This window comes from Microcaecilia unicolor, chromosome 8 (genome assembly GCF_901765095.1).
Source record: "Microcaecilia unicolor chromosome 8, aMicUni1.1, whole genome shotgun sequence".
NCBI lineage: Eukaryota > Metazoa > Chordata > Amphibia > Gymnophiona > Siphonopidae > Microcaecilia > Microcaecilia unicolor.
Window position 1 is genome coordinate 72,112,175 of NC_044038.1, and position 19,547 is coordinate 72,131,721.

General features: G+C 42.4%; 1 protein-coding gene across 1 annotated transcript in view; it reads right to left on the reverse strand.

Annotated features, from left to right (window-relative positions):
* LOC115476965 (fish-egg lectin-like) overlaps positions 1-1,643 on the reverse strand; it is a 51,598-nt gene extending 49,955 nt beyond the window's left edge. The window contains exon 1 of the mRNA XM_030213571.1: positions 1,524-1,643. Within this exon, the coding sequence (XP_030069431.1) occupies positions 1,524-1,605 (82 nt within the window). The 5' untranslated portion in view covers positions 1,606-1,643. The remainder of the gene's footprint in view (positions 1-1,523) is intronic.
* Positions 1,644-19,547: the final 17,904 nt, after the last annotated feature.

Consider the following 19,547-nt stretch of genomic DNA (forward strand, 5'->3'; position numbering starts at 1 on the left):
GATGGGGATGAACCATAAATTATTTGGTGGGTGAATGCACATAATTTGAAAGTAATGTGTGAACTTATAGGTAGCCAGTGTAGTGAGTAGAAGCAGGGTCTTATTTGGAGTATCGGGTAGCTTTAAGTACAAGATGAGCTGCTGTGTTTTGAGCAGTTTGTAATTTCCTGATTAGTGAGGTCTTAAGTCCTACATAGACCGCATTACAGTAATCAAATTTTGATAGTACCAAGGATTGAGTTAATGAGCTGAAAATTGTGTTTTGAAAATAAGGTCTTAGTCTTTTTAGTTTCCATAATGATTTTAATATATTAGACACTATTTTGGATACTGTTGTGGTTCAAATGAGAGATGTTGATCAATTAGTATTCCCAGGATTTTCAAATTATGCTCCAGTGGATACGTTTTGTTACCAATAAAAGTAGAAGTAATTCGTTGGTGAGCGTTTGTAAGTATTAAGAATCTGGTTTTCTGTATGTTAAGTTTCAGTTTGAAATTGTTTGCCCATGATTCCATTAGGTCTAGGCCTGATTTTACATTGGTTAAGATTTCTTCGCAGGGATTACTAGGTGTGCCCTTTTTATCTCTGAGGATTCTGGTGGAAGCAGCCTACCCTCCCACCTACCCCCTTGCCTGACTTATTTTCTCTTTTATTTTACTCATGTTGTAGCTTATAAGGGCAGGGCGGGAATACCCAAGCCTAAGTGATAGGAGGAGTGTTAATTCATCAAGTTGCGGTTTAATACAGATGGGTTCACTGCACCTGATTTGGACACACCTTGCTGGGTGGCTGGAATGTCCTGGGTATAGCATATAGCACATTGGTCAGTCTTGCTTATGGCGGCGGACTGGTTGCTTTATGTGTAAGTTTCTAAAAGCTTGCAGTGTGGCTCGGGTATCCTGTTTTTGATTGCTTGTATTATATACAATCATGTCTCATAATAAAGCTGCGGCCAAATGGTTCCCACTTAATTACAAAGGAATATGTGTCATTTATTAATTTGGGTTCAGAGCGGTAAGGGGCTGAGGAAGGGTGTCACAGTTGCCTATGTTAAAACCAAGTTGTGTTCAAATACAGGTTAGAGTTTCCAACAGCCATCATCTGAGTCAGCTTTCACTCCCAAAGGATCCCAGTCACAGGTTAAAACGTAATTACATTTCAGAATGTGCCTCTGAAAGGAAGGCCTTTTAAATCACTCTGCTCATTTGCTATTTGAACTATAGGGCTAGTAACGTATACAGTTAAAATTAATGGCTAATTGGTGGGGGGGGGGGGGGGGGGTTGGAGGTTGGAAGAGGGCTTAAAGCGCAGGAGAAGGAACTGAGCTAAGGGGGAAGGGGGAGAGGGTCACACAGAGACACTGATAGAACCCCCGACTAGAACTGAAGCTCACAGAGATGAAATGATTTGCCTAAAATCACACAGAAATTGAATGGGATTAGTTCTCTCACTTGTCAGATGTGCCTGTATGAGCTCCTTGGAACTATAACAGGATTTCTCCCTTCTTCCCCTTTTAACTTACCTGAGCTTAGTCGTGTGAGGTGGAGCTGCAGCAGCAGAAGCAGGAAAGGTACCTGCAGGCTTGCCAGTCTCCTCATTGCCATCCTTGCTATAACTCAGTCCTTGAGATACTGGAGGGCACAGAGTGAAGGACTTTATATACCTGCCTGGACCCATGCCCCACCCAAGGAGGGCTGATAGCAGGACTTTGAATCTCTAAAGCTAACACTATCCTCAGGGCTTTTTGTGAGAGGTACTCACAGCCTCTTGAACTCTGTGAAAAGTGTAAGCATTGGGGAGGCAATATCAGCCAACAAAGAGGGATTGGCATTTCCAGAACACACATTTTCTCAAATGATGAAATTTCTTTAGGGAATGCGATGGCCCTGCTCACAACACTGTCCTGGCACTGCCTGCTCATTCAAACCCTGCTCCACCACTAATATTAAACATGCAGCCCCATGTTAGATAGGTAATAGAAGCTGGAATTAAGACATGCAGGTCGGCACATCTCAAGTTTCACAAGTATTTTAGAACAGAATCTGCCGCTGTAGAGCATCTTCTAAACTGCAGGAGAAATTGACATTTGGGCACTGGGTAAAGCAGCATAAGCATCCATTTTAGCAAAATAAATGTAGAAAATAGCAATGTGTTCAAAGCCAGCAAATAAACGAGTATGTCCACGTGCAGTTTGCACAATGCCAACATAAATGGGTTAATGCCAGCACATACTTGTTTATCTTTGCGACTTTGGAAACAACCGTGTATTATCCAGTTTGGCATTTGTTGGGGATAAAAACCTCTAGAGATTAAGAGGGAAACCTTTTCTAATCCCTCCAGTGGAGTGCTGCTCAATAGCAGTTGTTTATTTTATTCTACTTCCGCTTGGTAGCAAGTGTAATGCATGACATCAGTCTTTGTGGACATAAACGTTTAGGGCTAGATTTTATATATGGTACCTAAAAATCTGCACTGAAAAAACCACTTACGCGTTATTCTATAAAACCACATAAGCATTATTACATAAGTACATAAGTAATGCCACACTGGGAAAAGACCAAGGGTCCATCGAGCCCAGCATCCTGTCCACGACAGCGGCCAATCCAGGCCAAGGGCACCTGGCAAGCTTCCCAAACGTACAAACATTCTATACTTGTTTTTCCTGGAATTGTGGATTTTTCCCTATAAGCCTCTCTTAAAGTTCAGCATGGTTTAGAGAATAACGCTTAAGCATTATGGTTATGTGTAAATTTAGCTACCACCATTTGCACCAACGAAAACTTGGTACAAATGCCCGCACCTAAATTTGCACACTGAGTACTATTATTCTGTAATTATGTACATATCTCAAAGCCACACCCCCATTCTGCCCTGAAGCATCCATGACTGTCCCCTTTTCGCGCCCCCCTTTTTAGCCCACACCTAAATTTTACGTGCTTATCACAGGCCTAAAGTTAGGCATGTGACATCCAATTAAATCTAATTAGTGCCAATAATTGCTCATTAAAAAGCCACTTATTGGCACGTATTGACTCTATCCTATTAAATTATTTACACAAATCAGGATCCCGCCTACATTTACACATGCAATTTTCGGCAACTTTTATAGAATTAGGGGGTTACTCCCTTTCTAAAATGAGGAAAACATGTGTATTTACTTGCCACATCCTTATCCAACCCAAAACATGCCCAGGCCCTCTCCCCTTGTCATCTGCATGCACTTGGGTTTGAAATGTGCATATCCCAGGTTTATAAATACAGACTTAGAGGTTTATGCAAGTCAAATATTTAAGAGCTGGGTTATGCATATCTCAAACATGAATAGGGCTTGTAACAGTGTTGTAGCCTTGGGGATGGGAGCCTGGGGAAGCCTGGCTTTCTCCCCAACTTTGGGCTTAATCACCCCAAAATTGCAGCACCATTGTTATGGCTGGCGAGGATCCCCAAGTTTCACCAGCAGAAGAGGTCCTCCTCCATTTGCCAGAAACTCCCCAATGTTTGCAGTCAGTGGCTCTTTCCATGGGTCGTTGCTGCGTCATCCTCTCCTCATGCATGCTTGGTTTCATACATGCGTAAAACCTAAGCATGCAAGGGCAGGGGCGGTACAGCAGCAGCCCATGGAAAGTAATGTCAACTGCCAGGTTGGGGAGTTTCTGGCTTCTGGAGGAGAACCTCTTCAGGTGGCAGGCTTGGGGATCTCCACTGGCTCAGGTATTAGCAGTTTGAGTTGGGAGTTGCAGGGGTGGAAAGCAGTAGGAGGGGCAAAATTTCATGCCCATCCACTTTGGGCTTAGGGACTGCCCCCTCCCCCTAAAATTGAAGGTATGGTTATGCCACTGGCTTGTAAAATGAGCACCTTTATGTTCATGGGAATTAATCAACCAAATAGAAGAAACCAACAGAACATGCATTTGGACAATCTACACCCATTCGTATATCAACCTTTCGAGGTACATTGCTGACTGAAGTACAGGAAATTTATGCCCCTCATTCTATAACAAGGCACCTCCTTTGTTGGTCTAACGAATCAGCAAAGGTATCTCTGTATATAGACAATCATTCACCCAGCTGTTAATATCTTTGATCTATCTGTAACATCACTTGTCCAACTTCTTTTTGTATTCCAACCATCTTGAAACTTTATTCTTAGAAAATATTTTTCATCATTTGTACCATATCCTTAAAACGCTTTACAGCATCACAATTTGTATCCATAGCATATCCTCCATACAGTTACATAAAGTGCAGTGCAGGGACGCCTCTTCCAGGTGGCGTCTGTGCACTGCACTTTATGTAACTGTATGGAGAATATGCAATTTATTTATTTGTAGCATTTGTACCCCACATTTTCCCACCAATTTGCAGGCTCAATGTGGCTTACATTTGCCGTAGTGGCGATTGCCATTTCCGGTTAACAGAATTACAAATGGTATTGAATTAAGGTGCATACATACATTGCAAAGAAAAATACATTATGGTATTACATATAGGTTGGACTGTAACGTATGTTAGGTCATCAATTATAGAGAGATCGTTTTCGACATAAGGATTAAAGGTAGTGTTTGTTCATTAATAGCAATAAGGTTAGTCAGTTCGGTGATAGGAGATCAGTTCTATCTAGTTCATGATAAGTCTTATTATTTATTAATTAGGATGGTTGTTTATGGTATGCCTTCTTGAACAGGTCAGTTTTCAGTAGCCTTCGGAAGATGGCTAGGTCCTGCGTTGTTTTTATGGCTTTCGGTAGTGCGTTCCATTGTTGCGTGCATATGTAGGAGAAACTGGTTGCGTATGTAGACTTGTATTTTAGTCCTTTGCAGTTGGGGTAGTGGAGATTGAGGAATGTGCATGCTGATCTTTTTGCGTTCCTGGTAGGTAGGTCTATAAGGTCTGACATGTAGGCCGTGGCTTCCCTGTGTATAATTTTGTGGACCAGGGTGCAGACTTTGAACGCAATTCGTTCTTTGAATTGAAGCCAGTGTAGTTTTTCTCTTAGGGGTTTGGCGCTTTCGTATTTCGCTTTCCCAAATATGAGTCTGGCTGCTGTGTTTTGAGTGGTTTGAAGCTTTTTAATGATTTGTTCTTTGCATCCGACATAAATGGCATTACAGTAGTCTAGGTGGCTTAGCACCATTGATTGTACCAGGCTGCGGAATATTTCTCTTGGGAAGAAAGGTTTGATCCTTTTAAGTTTCCACATTGAGTGGAACATTTTCTTTGCTGTGTTTTTCGCATCGTCTTCGAGTGTGAGATTTCGGTCAACTGTGACTCCCAGAATTTTCAGACTGTCAGAGACTGGAAGGGTGTAATCTGGGGTGTTTATGGTATTGTGTTTATTTGTGTTATATTGTGAAGATAGGATGAGACACTGTGTTTTTTCTGCGTTTAGCTTTAGTTGGAATGCGTCCACCCATGAATTCATTATTTGGAGGCTGTGCTTGATTTCATTTGTGATTTTGGTTAGACACAAATTGTGAAGTTGTAAAGCGTTTTAAGGATATGGTACAAATGATGAAAAATATTTTCTAAGAATAAAGTTTCAAGATGGTTGGAATACAAAAAGAAGTTGGACTTAAGTGATGTTACAAATAGATAAAAGATATTAACAGCTGGGTGGATGATTGTCTTTTATAGAATAATAGCACATATGCAATGTTCCCTTTAAAGACTGAATTGGCATGAGCAAAAATTTTCCGTTACATTCCCTTGTGAGCACTTCTTACAGATACATTTATTTATTTATTTATTGAGATTAATTAACTGCCTTTATGAAGATTCACCCAAGGCGGTGTTTCGCAGGTACAGTTTAACATTAAAAAAACGTCAATTTTGTTAACAGCATGCTAGTAAAATAACCAAGAATAAACATAAATCCAATAAATGAGGTAAACTTGAAAACAGTAAATTGAAACTTAATAATAGAACTACCGTGAAACAGTATTAAAAAATATACACATTTAGCACCACAGGAATTCAAATACCAGAAATATAATATAAAGTTAGCATAATATTAATGATACACCTAATAAACATGCATAATAAACCATGGAACGCACTACCAATCGCTGTGAAAACAACATATGATCACCTAAACTTCTGGAAACTCCTAAAGACTAACCTGTTCGAAAAGGCATACCCTAACGATCCAACCTAAATGCCTTAACCCCGCAGCACAACAATATAAAAGTTCGTACTGGACACAACCTAACTCTTCTCCTTATGACCCCCAATGTGTTTATCACACCTGATCATTACTTTGCCATAACTTCACTTTGTATTTGTTCATACCAGTATTGGCAATCGCCTCTACTGTACTATGTAAGCCACATTGAGCCTGCAAATAGGTGGGAAAATGTGGGATACAAATGTAACACCTAAATAAATAAATAAATAAATTAGAACATTCAACTAACAGATATGATGCTAAAGATTTTCTACAATACAGCTTACCATATAGGGACCAAGAGCAGATAAATGATGGGAACAAGATGCGTGGTACAGAGTCAGTTGGAATAATCTGATGATTAGCTAAACTTAAGACAAGTTCTTTGTATAGTTAAACAAGAGATAAGGAACTGATCTAAGTTACAGTGTGTGTGTAGCAAGTTAGTCCAGGTGCAGAATGAGTGTATAGTCAGTCATCCTATGTATTAAAGCCTTGGGAGAACATAACATAAGAACATAAGAGTAGCCATACTGGATCAGACCAACTGTCCATCTAGCCCAGCATCCCATCACCAATACACAGACATGTACACAGGGCCGGTCTTAGGGCGAGGCGACCGAGGCGGCCGCATAGGGCCCCGCGCGGCACGCCTGGAGTCGCCCCGCCTGCTGCTCCCACCCCCGACGATCGATGTAATGTAATGTAATAAAATTGAGAAGCGCCGAGTAGCAGGCAGTGCCTCGCGTCTGCCCTGCTAGTAAAAATCTCCTGCATGTCATCGGGCCGGCCTTCCTGCATTAAGTCCCGCCCTCCTTTGAGGTAATAGGCTCTTCCCGCATTAAGTCCCGCCCTCCTCTGAGGTAATAGCCTATTACCTCAGAGGAGGGCGGGACTTAATACGGGAAGAGCCTATTACCTCAGAGGAGGGCGGGACTTAATGCAGGAAGGCCGGCCCGACGACGTGCAGGACAGTGTTGCCAGGTGGGCGGTTTTCCCGCCCAATTGGGCGGTTTTCCGCGACCCGCCGTGGGAAATTTTTGCCCGCGGCGGGTCGCGGTTTTTTGGGCTTCTTTTTCTTCTTTTCTGCGGTTTTTCGGGCGGTTTTTTCGGCCGCGAGGGGCGGGGTTAGTGACGTTTTGGGCGGGGTTAGTGACGTTTTGGGTGGGGCCGGTGACGGGGGAGGCGGGGCCGGTGACGGGGGAGGCGGGGCCGGTGACGGCGGGGGCGGGGTTGATGATGCGGGGGTGGGGGTGTCAGGGGCGGGGTTTGAGTTTGGGCGGGTTTTGGGCTGTTTTTGGGCTGGATTGGGTGGGAAAAAAATTTTCCACCTGGCAACCCTGGTGCAGGAGATTTTTACTAGCAGGGCAGACGCGAGGCTCTGCCTGCTACTCGGCGCTTCTCAAGTTTTTTTTTAAGTTAGTGGGTGCAGCAGGAGAAAAGAGTTGGTAGGTGGGTCGGGGGGGGGGACTCAGATGTGAGAAGAGTGTGGGATGGGGGTTCTCAGTTGGGGGGAGGGGGTAAGGGGGACTCAGATGTGAGAAGGGTGTGGGATGGGGGTTCTCAGTTGGGGGAAGGGGGCTGGAACTGGGGTTTGAGAAGGGGCCATATGGGAAATGGGGGCCATGCATGGGGCTGGTGGGAAAATGGGGCATGCGTGGGTCAGGTGGGAGAATGGTTCTGGGGCTGAAAAGGGGGGGGCTCTAATACAAGACATGTGGATGAAGGGGGCTGGAACTGGGGGCTGAAAAGGAGGGTAGGTGGGATAAGGGGTCTAGTACTGGGACTGGATGCTGAAAAGGGGCAGGGGCTGAAACTGTGGGTACTGGGGGCTGAAAAGGAGATAGGGAGAAGTGGCTGGGGCTGAAGCTTGGACTGGTGAGAGAAAAGGGCTGGGGATGGGTTGAAACTGGGGAGTGGCTGGGGGCTGAAGCTCGGGACTGGTGGGAGAAAAGGGCTGGGGCTGAAACGGGGCACTGGTGGGATAGTGGGGCTGGAACTGGGGGCTGAAAAAAAGGGGCAGAGAGAGAGGCAGATCCTGGATGGAAGGGGGAGCGAGAGGGAGGGCAGACCCGGATGGATGGGAGAGGGAGGGTAAATGGTGGATTGAAGGGGCAGAGAGAAAGGGCAGACAGTGGATGGAAGGGATAGAAAGGGCAGACAGTGAATGGAAGGGGCAGAGATAGAGGGCAGATGTGCACGGAAGGGGCAGGGAGAGAGGGCAGACATTGGATAAAGGGGACAGCAGAGAGGGCAGACACTGGATGGCAGAGAGAGAGCGAAGACAGATGCTGGATGGAAGGAAGACAGTGAAAAGAAGATGAGGAAAGCAGAAACCAGAGACGACAAACTGTAAATAAAATATATATTTTTATTTTTTTGCTTTAGGATATAGTATTGTAGCTGTGCTAATAAATGTTTATAATAGAACATGTAAATAAGGTAATCTTTTTATTGGACTAATTTTAATACATTTTGACAAACTTTCAGAGAACAAAGCCCCCTTCCTCAGGTCAGGATTGGATACTGTAACAGCTCTATACTGTATTGACCTGAGGACGGAGGTTTTGGCCTCTGAAAGCTAAATGTATTAGTCCAATAAAATGCTATTATTTTATTTTCTATATTTGTTTTATTTCTATTTGTTAATTTGTAAAGTGGTGATTGGTATTTGTTAGTTTTTTTTTCAAATTTACATCTGTTGTCTTTATATTTTGCACAGTACTAGGGCACATTTTCTGTTTCTGTGGTGTTGTATTGTATGCAGAGTCTGGCATCTTGGGGGTTCAGTTTAATTTTTGTCTAAATAGAAAGTTTAAATATTACTACTTATTCTATAGTGGATTAGGGTGTATCTGTGTTTGTGAAAAAGACATAGTTTTCAGTTGGCATTGACTGTGTAGGATTGACAAGCCCTGGAGCTGGGGGCCTTGGAGCTCGGAGGGAGGGGTGGCCGGCTCTGGAGCTAGGGTGGGGCGGAGTTAGGGTGGGGCAGGGCTAGGGTGGGGCCCTGTCAAATTGGTCTGTATAGGGCCCCGCACTTGCTAAGACCGGCCCTGCATGTACACATACAAACATACAAATACTCGCAGGCAGGTTGGAAAGAATTCATGAGCCATTCTCTGCATGCTTTCCCTACTTGGTTGCCTGTAGTTTATAGCTACTCTGAATAAGTAACCATGAACTAAAAATAGAAATAAAAATTAAACTGAACCCCCAAAAAGCCAGACTCTGCACACAGTGCAACACAAGAGAAAGAGAAACTGATGACTGTTCCCCTGTAGCATACATTGAGGGGCATAATTGAAAGGGACGCCCAAGTTTTCATTGAGGACGTCCTCACAGAACGTCCCAATGGAGGGGCAGGGAAACCCGTATAATCAAAGCAAGATGGACATCCATTTTTTGTTTCGATAATATGGTCAGGGACATCCAAATCTTGAAATTTAGGTCGTCCTTAGAGATGGTTGACCCTAGCCCATCTCAGAAACGACCAACTGCAAGCCCTTTGGTCATGGGATGAGCCAGCATTTCTAGTGCACTGGTCCCCCTGACATGCCAGGACACCAACCGGGCACCCTAGGGGGCACTGCAGTGGACTTCACAAATTGCTCCCAGGAACATAGCTCCCTTACCTTGTGTGCTGAACCCCCTAAAACCCAGTCCCCACAACTGTGCACCACTACCATAGCCCTTATGGGTGAAGGGGAGCACCTAGATGTGAGTACAGTGGGTTTCTGGTGGGTTTTGGAGGGCTCACATTTACCACCACAAGTGTAACAGGTAGGGAGAGGAATGGGCCTGAGTCCGCCTGCCTGAAGTGCACTGCACCCACTAAAACTGCTCCAGGGACCTGCATACTGCTGTCATGGACCTGAGTATGACATTTGAGGCTGGCATAGAGGCTGGCACAAAATATTTTTAAAGATGTTTTTTTGAGGATGGGAGAGGGTTAGTGACCAAGTCATCTGGTCAGTTCGGGCACCTTTTTGTGGCTTGGTCGTAAGAAAAACAGGACCAGGTAAAGTCGTCCAAGTGCTTGTCAGGGACGCCCTTTTTTTTTTCATTATGGGTCGAGGACGTCCATGTGTTAGGCATGCCCAAGTTCCGCCTTTGCTACGCCTCCGACACGCCCCCAGGAACTTTGGCTATCCCTGCAACGGAAAGCAGTTGGGGACGTCCAAAATCGGCTTTCGATTATACCAATTTGGATGACCCTATGAGAAGGACGCCCATCTTCCGATTTGTGTTGAAAGATGGGCGTCCTTCTCTTTTGAAAATGAGTCTGCTAGTAACATAGTAGATGACGGCAGAAAAAGACCTGTAAGGTTCATCCAGTCTGCCCAGCAAGATAAACTCATATGTGCTACTTTATATTTATACCTGACCTTGATTTATATCTGCCATTTTCAGGGCACAGACCATAGAAGTCTGCCCAGCACTAGCCCCGCCTACCAGTCACCGGTGCTGCCACCCAATGTCCACTAAGCTTCTACATAGTATCATAGTAACATAGTAGATGATTTTGCTGCTATCTGTCCTCTTAACTCCGTTTCCAGGGCTTCCTTTCCATTTATTTCTTTACTTTCTGCCTTTCTTCTTCATTTCTTGTCCTACATCTGTAAGTAAAAGCTGGGTCCTCCGCAGACTTGACTGTCCAGTGGATCCAGCTTCTGCCTATTTTCTTCATCCATGTGCAGTTTTTCTCCTCTCTTCCTTTTCCCTCATCTCATCTCGTTCCTCACTCTTCCCTTCCCTCACATGGATGAAGAAAATAGGCAGAAGCTGGATCCACTGGACAGTCCAGTCTGCAGAGGACCCAGCTTTTACTTACAGATGTAGGGCAAGAAATGAAGAAGAAAGGCGGAAAGTAAAGAAATAAATGGAAAGGAAGCCCTGGAAACGGAGTTAAGAGGACAGATAGCAGCAGAATCAGATACTGGGCCAGCATGATCAGAAAAACTAAGTCACCAGACAACAAAGGTAGAAAAAATCATTTTATTTTCATTATATTGTTTGGAATATGTCCACTTTGAAAATCAGGTGCTCAACATTAAAAGTTTATATTTATTTACTTATTTATGGCATTTTATCCCACATTAAACATGAATTAGATTGGAACCTGGGATCATTTAATTTTTTTTTTTCTGGAGTAATGCATTGCTCCCCCCCCCCCCCCCCACGCTCTCTCCCCAGCTATAGCCAGCTCTGCAATTTGGGGGAGGTGCAGAGGTGGATGGGGGGGGCGCAGAGGTGGACGAGGGGCGCAGAGGTGGACGGGGGTGGAGGTGGGGTGGGGGCGCAGAGGTGGACCAGGGAGAGAGCCTGTTGTTAAACATTTACCAGCACACCACTGGCTAAATTTATGATTTTCTAGGCTTCAGATGAAATGGGCCAGAGTACTTAAAGAATATAGTAGCCCTCTACACAAGTTTGAGACCACTAAGATCCTCTCAATGATCATCACTATCTGTCTCCTCATCAAAAGAAATTGTAAGATATGATACCCGCCAGTGAGCCTTCTCAGGAGTAGCCCCCACGCTCTGAAATTTACTCCCAAAGGGGCTATATATAACTCGAGACTACCTCTACCTCAGGAAGCAGCCTGGCTCTTCTCCCAAGCCTTTAATACATAGGGTGATTGAATATACATCCATTCTGCATCTGGACTAGCTTCCTACACACACTGTATCTTAGAGCAGTTCTTTATATCTTGATTAACTGTAGAAAGAACTTGCCTTTAGTTTAGCCATCCATTTATTTATCCCAACTGACTCTGTACCTCGTATCTTGTCCCCATCTATACACTGCACTTGGCCCCTCAGCTATATGTTAAGCTGTATTGTACAAAAGCATTAGAATCATAGCAATGCTATACTGTCTATTTGCAACTGCGCCCATCCCCGGGGGCGAGTGCAGTAAATTTATAAATGTGTATGGGGAGCACCACCCCTCCCACCAATGGGCTAGCATAAATTTTGCCTGTCCCCCAGTTCCCTCAAAGATTAGACACATTAACGCTGCCACGTTATGTAGACGAATATAGACAGTATAGCTTTCTGGCACCGCTCCGCTCTGCGTGGAAATGGTGGAGAAGCAGGCAAACAAAAAGCCCGATGGCATCACCATTTTTGAGGATGGTGGGCTTGGTAGACTTCCAGGCGGGTATGGGACCTTCAATATTTAGGAGATGGGCAAGGAGTGGATGTTTGGGGGGACTTGGTATCTCCAGATGGTCATAATTTCCTATCTTTCACACAGGTGAAGGAGAGGTGGGGGGTCGCAAATAATCACATGTTACAATATATGCAAGCCCGACATTACTGGCAGATGATGTGGGGGAAATATGGAGATCAATGGACTTATGGTACTCTGGATAAGATGATGTTGAGTTTGCCCCCGGAAGGAAACATGCTATCTATTTGGTACAAGATGGTGAAGATGGCCATACCAGAGGCAAAAGAAGAAGGGGTGGTCTCCAAATGGAACAAGGAATTGGGAACACAATACGTTCAGACACAATTCAATGCTCTATTTGTGACATTAGCTGAAATGGCTAAGTCTGCAGATTGGCAGGAAACCCAGTTTAAATTGATGCATAGGGCCTATATCACTAGAGAGAGAGGGAAAATAATGAAGCTGTGGGATTCAGATAGCTGTACCAAATGTCAAGCAAATGTGGGTACTTTTCTGCACACATTTTTGGAATGCCCCAAATTGACTCTGTGGAATGAGATTTTTCAGTTACATGCTAAGGTGCTCCAGACCACAGTAGAGTGGACTTACCAAACACTATTGCTGGGGGATCAGGAAGGCCTAATTGAGCAGGGGCTCTCCCAGCCACAAAGGAGATTTTTGTACATGACCACGTTGGCAGCTAAAAAGGTTATACTGCAGTTCTGGACAAGTGTGGAACCAGTACCATATAGATGCTGGTTGACAAAGGTATCAGAATTGGCAAAGTATGAAACCGCAATGTACAGGGATTCCCCGAACATAGAAAACAGGCAATATGCACAAATATGGCAACAATTTGAAGAACATGTTTCCTCTACTGCTCCCGAAGGGGACTAATTTCTTATGCAGACAGATAGGGGGAGGGGGGGAGGAAGGGTAGGGGGGTACCTGGAGGGGGTTGGGAGGGATGGGGGGTGTGTAGAAATAAGAAAGAAAAATACAGAAAAGCTGAGAAGGCAATAACCTTGAAAAGGAATGTGCACATTAGTCAGTGGAAAGCTGAGTGCAAACATAGGAAAGAACAAGCCTCACCTGACATATAAGATTAGGAATAGACAATGTTTGATAAAAGAAATGCTGACTTGTGGTTAGAAGAAAAAAAGCAAGGACAAAGATAAGGGACACAGATGTGAGCAATTAAGGAGTACAAAGTTTAAGTAAAGAACAGCCAAAATATTCTGTATATAAGTAAAGACAGAAAAATTGTTAGCAAGCAACTTCATCTCTGTACCTGATGAGATTGTTCTCTGTATAACTTGCTTCCTATGTAAAAGTTCTTACATAGCTCTGTCATGGTATTGACAGTTGAATAAAAAGAAAGATTATTACTATACTATTGGGAGTCTTCTTGTACATAATTCTTTATAATTTAAAAATAGAAGGGAATTTAACAGGGACAAGTTTGACGGAGTTTAAAAAGGGGTTAGATAGATTCCTAAAGGACAAGTCCATAGACCGCTATTAAATGGACTGGAAAAATTCCTCATTTTTAGGTATAACTTGTCTGGAATGTTTTTACGTTTGGGGAGCGTGCCAGGTGCCCTTGACCTGGATTGGCCACTGTCGGTGACAGGATGCTGGGCTAGATGGACCTTTGGTCTTTCCCAGTATGGCACTACTTATGTACTTATGTACTTATGTACTTATGTACTTATGTGTTAGTTCCCATTTGAGTGGTATAGGTTACGGGGAATTTGGGGAGGGGATGTAATTGAAAATATCAGTGCGGTCATGTGTGATGGAGGACGAAATATACTTTTGTGATCAGAGTATAACTGTTGATTATGATAATGGTGCCTTGTATACAAGACAGTAGAATGTAAGCATGTATTGCACTGATGCCAATAAAGATAACTAAAAAAAAAGAATCATAGCAATGATATTTGAATGTTCTAATTGTGTGCTTATTAGATATTCCATCACTATTATGCTTGCATCGTATTATATCTCTGTTATTTCAGTTTCAGTGCTGCTAAATGTGTATATTTTTGATCCTGTTTCATGGTAGTCTCATTATTAGGTTTCAATTTTTCTATTTTCAAGTTTCCTCTTTCATTGTATTTATGTTTATATTTGTACATTTTACTATTGTTATGCTGTTAACAAACTTGTAAGTTTGAAGTTAAACTGTACCTACTGTACACCGCCTTGGGTGAATCTCTTCATAAAGGCAGTTAATTAATCCCAATAAATAAATAGTTGGAGCAAGATAAAAAGCATTGCCATGTTCCAAGTGAGTCAGAACCTTTTGGCATGGGTCTTAGGTTATCACCGGTAGATATGTCTCAGGATAATTATTAGTTGCACTTATATTGTTATCTTATTGTTGTACCATGCACTGATAAGTCTTGCTGCTAAGTTTTCCTTATTGTTCTATTCTAATATATCTATCCTTTTATACTACATAAATATAAATATAAATATATATATATATATATATATATATATATATATATATACATACATACATTCACACACACACATACATGTTTTTTTATATTACTCATAAATTGTAATATATTTTCAAAGTTTCAAGTAGATGAGACAAGCCACAAACTCTAACCACAGTAATTATTTGCTAAGACTGAATAGCCCTACAGAACCTGAAGGCTAACAGGCGGCAGCTGTTACACTTGTTTCTCTTTCTATCAGTCACCAGCAGTGGTAATGAATCAAGTACCCTGCCAGCAATTTGCCTTTGGCACCTTCTCTCTGCTATCTTCCACCCTCATGAAAACAGGAAGTTGCATCAGAGAGGGCGGAAGGTAGCAGAGGGAAGGCATCAAAGGCAGGTAAGAGTACTTGATTCACTACTGCTGTCGGAGACAGCTAGAAAGAAAATCAAGTGTAAGACAGCCTGGGGAAGGAGTGGTATGAAAGAGCAGGTGAGATCTGTAATATATGGTAACATATATTAAATGGGTTTTTTTCCTGGGGCTCTGGGGGGGGGGGGGGGTTGTGCCAGGGTGTTGGTGGATGCTGTTGGCTGGAAAAGGTTTAAAGTTAGTTTGGAAATTATTAATGGAGTTAGGTGAAATGTTTCTTAAATATGGTTTTATTTTTCAAGGAATAAACCATGATTAAGTGGGGATTGTACTATAAAATGTTCCTTGCTGTTTTGGGTACAAGTCAGGTTAAAATTGACTTTGAAACTCTCTATATAGGAAGTTTTGCAGTAACTTCTATGGGGGAGGGAGAGCAGCCAAGATTCTAAACAGATCAGAGAAAAAAAATCTTAGTTTCTTACCTGTAACGGTAGTTTTCCGTGGACAAAGGATCTTCTAGCCACACCTCTGAATATACGCCACGATGACGTGCGTGACCCGGCTATCCAATAGTAATGCTTAAAAAGTAAAAGCAATAAAGTTAGCACATTCCCGCCCAGATATGCAGTATAAATACCGTATGACAGCCCAGACCAGTCAGTTTAATAAATATAGCTACGACAACTAGGGAGGGTAGGGAGGGATGGTGTGGCTAGAAGATCCTTTGTCCACGGAAAACTACCGTTACAGGTCAGAAACTAAGATTTTTCCATGGACAGGATCTTCTAGCCACACCTCTGAAGACTCCCAAGCACACACAGGTAACAATCATGTGATAGATAAAACATGAATAATCCAATAAACATGATGAAAGAAATTTGTTACCTGTGGTAGGAGGAGGAGGACAGTTGTCGTTTACATTACCTCCCAAAGGACCGACAGTCCAAACAATGAATCTGCACGTGAAGCTGTATTGAGGCAGTAAAGCTTTGAAGACGTATGCAGGGATGACCATGTAGCTGCCCTACAGATGTCGAGAAGAGACGCCCTATGTAAAAATGCAGTTGAGGCCGCCATAACACAAAACGTATGAGCTGTAACATGAGGACGTGAAGCATGCTGATTATAACAAAAATTTATACACTGAGTAAAATATGACGAAAGAGTACTTTTAGATATTGGTTGTCAATTTTTTACAATGTAAGAAAGAAATAACTGCGAAGGTCTATGACCACCTGATGTACGCTGTAAATATATTAATAATGCTCTGGTACAGTCCAATGTGTGCAATCTACTGTGTTAAGTAGATTGATGAGGAGGTGGAAAAAACACTGGTAAGATAATCGATTGATTCATTTGATACTATTTATGGTAGAAACTTCGGATAAGGTTGTAGCATCGCTTTATCATGTAAAACTTGAGTATATGGGGTGTAATATACGAGTGCATGTCGTTTCCCAACTCTTCAAGCTGAAGTAATAGCGATAAGAAACAAGGTTTACCAAGTAAGACATTGGAGGGAAGCCCATTGAAGTGGTTTAAATGGAGGTTCTTTGAGATTTTCTAAAACCAAATTCAATTCTCATACTACTGGGGTAACTGAATCGGAGGTTTAAGATTCAGTAGACTTTTCAAAAATCTCCTTGTGATAGGATGTGCCATTACTATGTAAACATCAATCAAATCATGAAAAACAGAGATAGCTGCAATGTGGACCTTACCTGAAGAAGCAGCCAATCCTGAATTGGATAAAAAGAAAGGAAAAATTCCAAAAATGGAGAAATTTGGCAAGAAATTGTGTTAACCTGATGTTTTCCATTTAGACGCATAAACCAGTCTAGTTGACTGCTTCCTGGAATCCAACCACACATTAATAACTGGTTGAGAAAGAACCGAAGAACCTAGCGAGTTACTTGAAGATACCAAGCGGTAAGATGGAGGTCACTGAGATTTGGAAGAAGATGAGGTCTTGCATTGCAGGAAGAAAACTGTGGTTGGAAGTCAGCTAACTGCGTTCGTACAGGAACCACGTTTGCCTCGGCCAATAAGGTGTTAATAAAATTATAGACGATCTGTCCTGGATGATAGTCTGTAACACTTTTGAAAAGAGAAGGATTGGAGGGAAGCTGTAAAACAGAGAATTTGTCCAACGGATAGTAAATGCGTCTGCGGCTATCCTGTTCGTTGAAGGTCACCTTGAACAATATTTGTGACATTTGCTGTTCTGTGGGGACGCAAAAAGATCTACCTGAGGCCAGCCCCAAAGCTGAAAAAGGTTGTGAATAATTGTGGTCTTCGTTCGTGGTTGAAATTTCCTGCTTAACACCTCTGCGATGTGATTCTCCTGACCTGATAGAACAAAGGTCGAAAGTCTGACAGGTTCTTGACACAGACGAAGACAGCCCATGTGCCCTTGCTTGTTATATAAAACATAGCCACCTGATTGTCTATACGAACTTGTATCACTTGTGATTAAAGTAGATGTTGAAAAGTTTGAACAGCCAATCTGACCACTCTCAATTCCAGGAGGTTTATGGAGTAGAAGCTCTCTTGAAGTATCCAGTGACCTTGTGTTGATAAGTGTCCTAGATGTGGCACCCAACCAACTTTGGATGCATCTATGGTAAGAATCTTGGTTGGTAAAGGTGATTGGAACGGAGCTCCCACCAAGAAATTTTTTTTTTTTTTTTTTTTGATGTGTCCACTACAACATCTGTAGTTTGAGATGGTAGGATAAAAGAATCTTTGAAGCAAGAAGATGACGATTCTGACTCCATCTTTTCTTTAAATACCACTGTAGAGGCCGCATGTGTAGTCGCGCTAGAAAGAACAGCCACTGCCGAAGCCATATGTCCCAAAAAAAAAATAGAAGAACTCGATCAGTCGTGACCTTCACTGATTGAAGATAATTAACTAATTGTAAGAGCACAGGAGCTGAGGGAGTGGTAACTTTTCTAAAGATTTCCAAGAAACCAGATCCGCTCCCATGAAAGTCAACCTCTGTGTTGGGATCGAATGTGATTTTTTTTTTTTTTAATAGATTAGCAGCCCACAACCTTTTGAGAAGTATAAAGATAGACTGTAAATCTTAAAGATTCTTCTGTGGAGACTGAGCTGCAATCAACTAATCGTCGAGTTATGGAAACAGGATGATTCCTTATCGATGTAATTGAGCAATTGGAGCTATGACAAAATTTGAAACATCCTGGGAGCTGATGTTAAACCAAAAGGTAGACCTTTATACTAGTAATGTTGCCCTTGACAGACAAACCAAAGAAATCTTCGTGAAGAGGGATAAACAGGAATATGTAGGTAAGCATCCTGTAGATCTAGGGCTGAAAACCTTACCCCTAAACGTTAGAAAGGAAGTATTACCGGTAAAGATGTCATGCAAAATCTTTATTTTGGGAGAAAGTTGTTGAGTTGTCTTAGATATAATATTGCCCTTAGACCCCTATCCTTCTTGGGGATAAGAAAAAATAGGGAATAAATAAATCTTCATTTATGCCATGAGCAGGTACATTCTCTATAGCATTGAGATGAAGAAGCCTGCAAAGTTCTTGATATAACTGTGGAGTCTGGGAACTTGAGACATGGAGATGTGTATGTGATTGAAGAGGTGGGGTTGAAAAAATACCAAAGAATAACCATGTTGAACAATAACCAGAAACCACTTGTCTGTTGTTATTGATCTCCAAACCTTGAAAAAGTGTTGAATTCTGCCCCCCACCGGACTCTGACACTGGGAAAGGTCAAAAAGAAGGTTTTTGCTGCTGATGTGTCTGAACAGGCTTCTGAGAACGCCTTACTCTAGCTGGTCTAGTGTGAAAATTGTAACTTTGATACTGAGATTTAAATTGATAATCAGGATGTTGATGAACAAAAGATTTACGCTATTGAAATCTGGTTCTAGAGATAAGTCCACTTTTTATAACTGGATTTAGAAGGCTGGTATTATCCTGCTCCAAGGTATCAAGCGATGTACCTAGATTGTAAGCTCTTTGAGCAGAGAAAATCTGTCTATGTCAAATGTTCAGTGCTGCCTGCGTCTGGTAGCGCTATATAAATGCTATAAGTAGTAGTAGTAGTTGTACCATCTTCCTTAAGAGCTTAAATTAACTGTTTAACTGTAGCTATAAATAAGGAATCGGCATAAGAAAGGAGCATCAGCCATCTTTTCATGAACATGCTCACCCAAAGCTGAGGCTCTTAACCAAGATAATCATCTTGAAGCAACTGAAGGAACTACATTTCTGACAGAAGTATAAAACTGATCATTTGCTTAGAAGTCTCCTCTAAAGTTGCCATAATCTACTGAAAAAGATGCATGCCCTGCAAATCAGTATATAAATATTCTAACTGATGAAACATATGAAGAGAA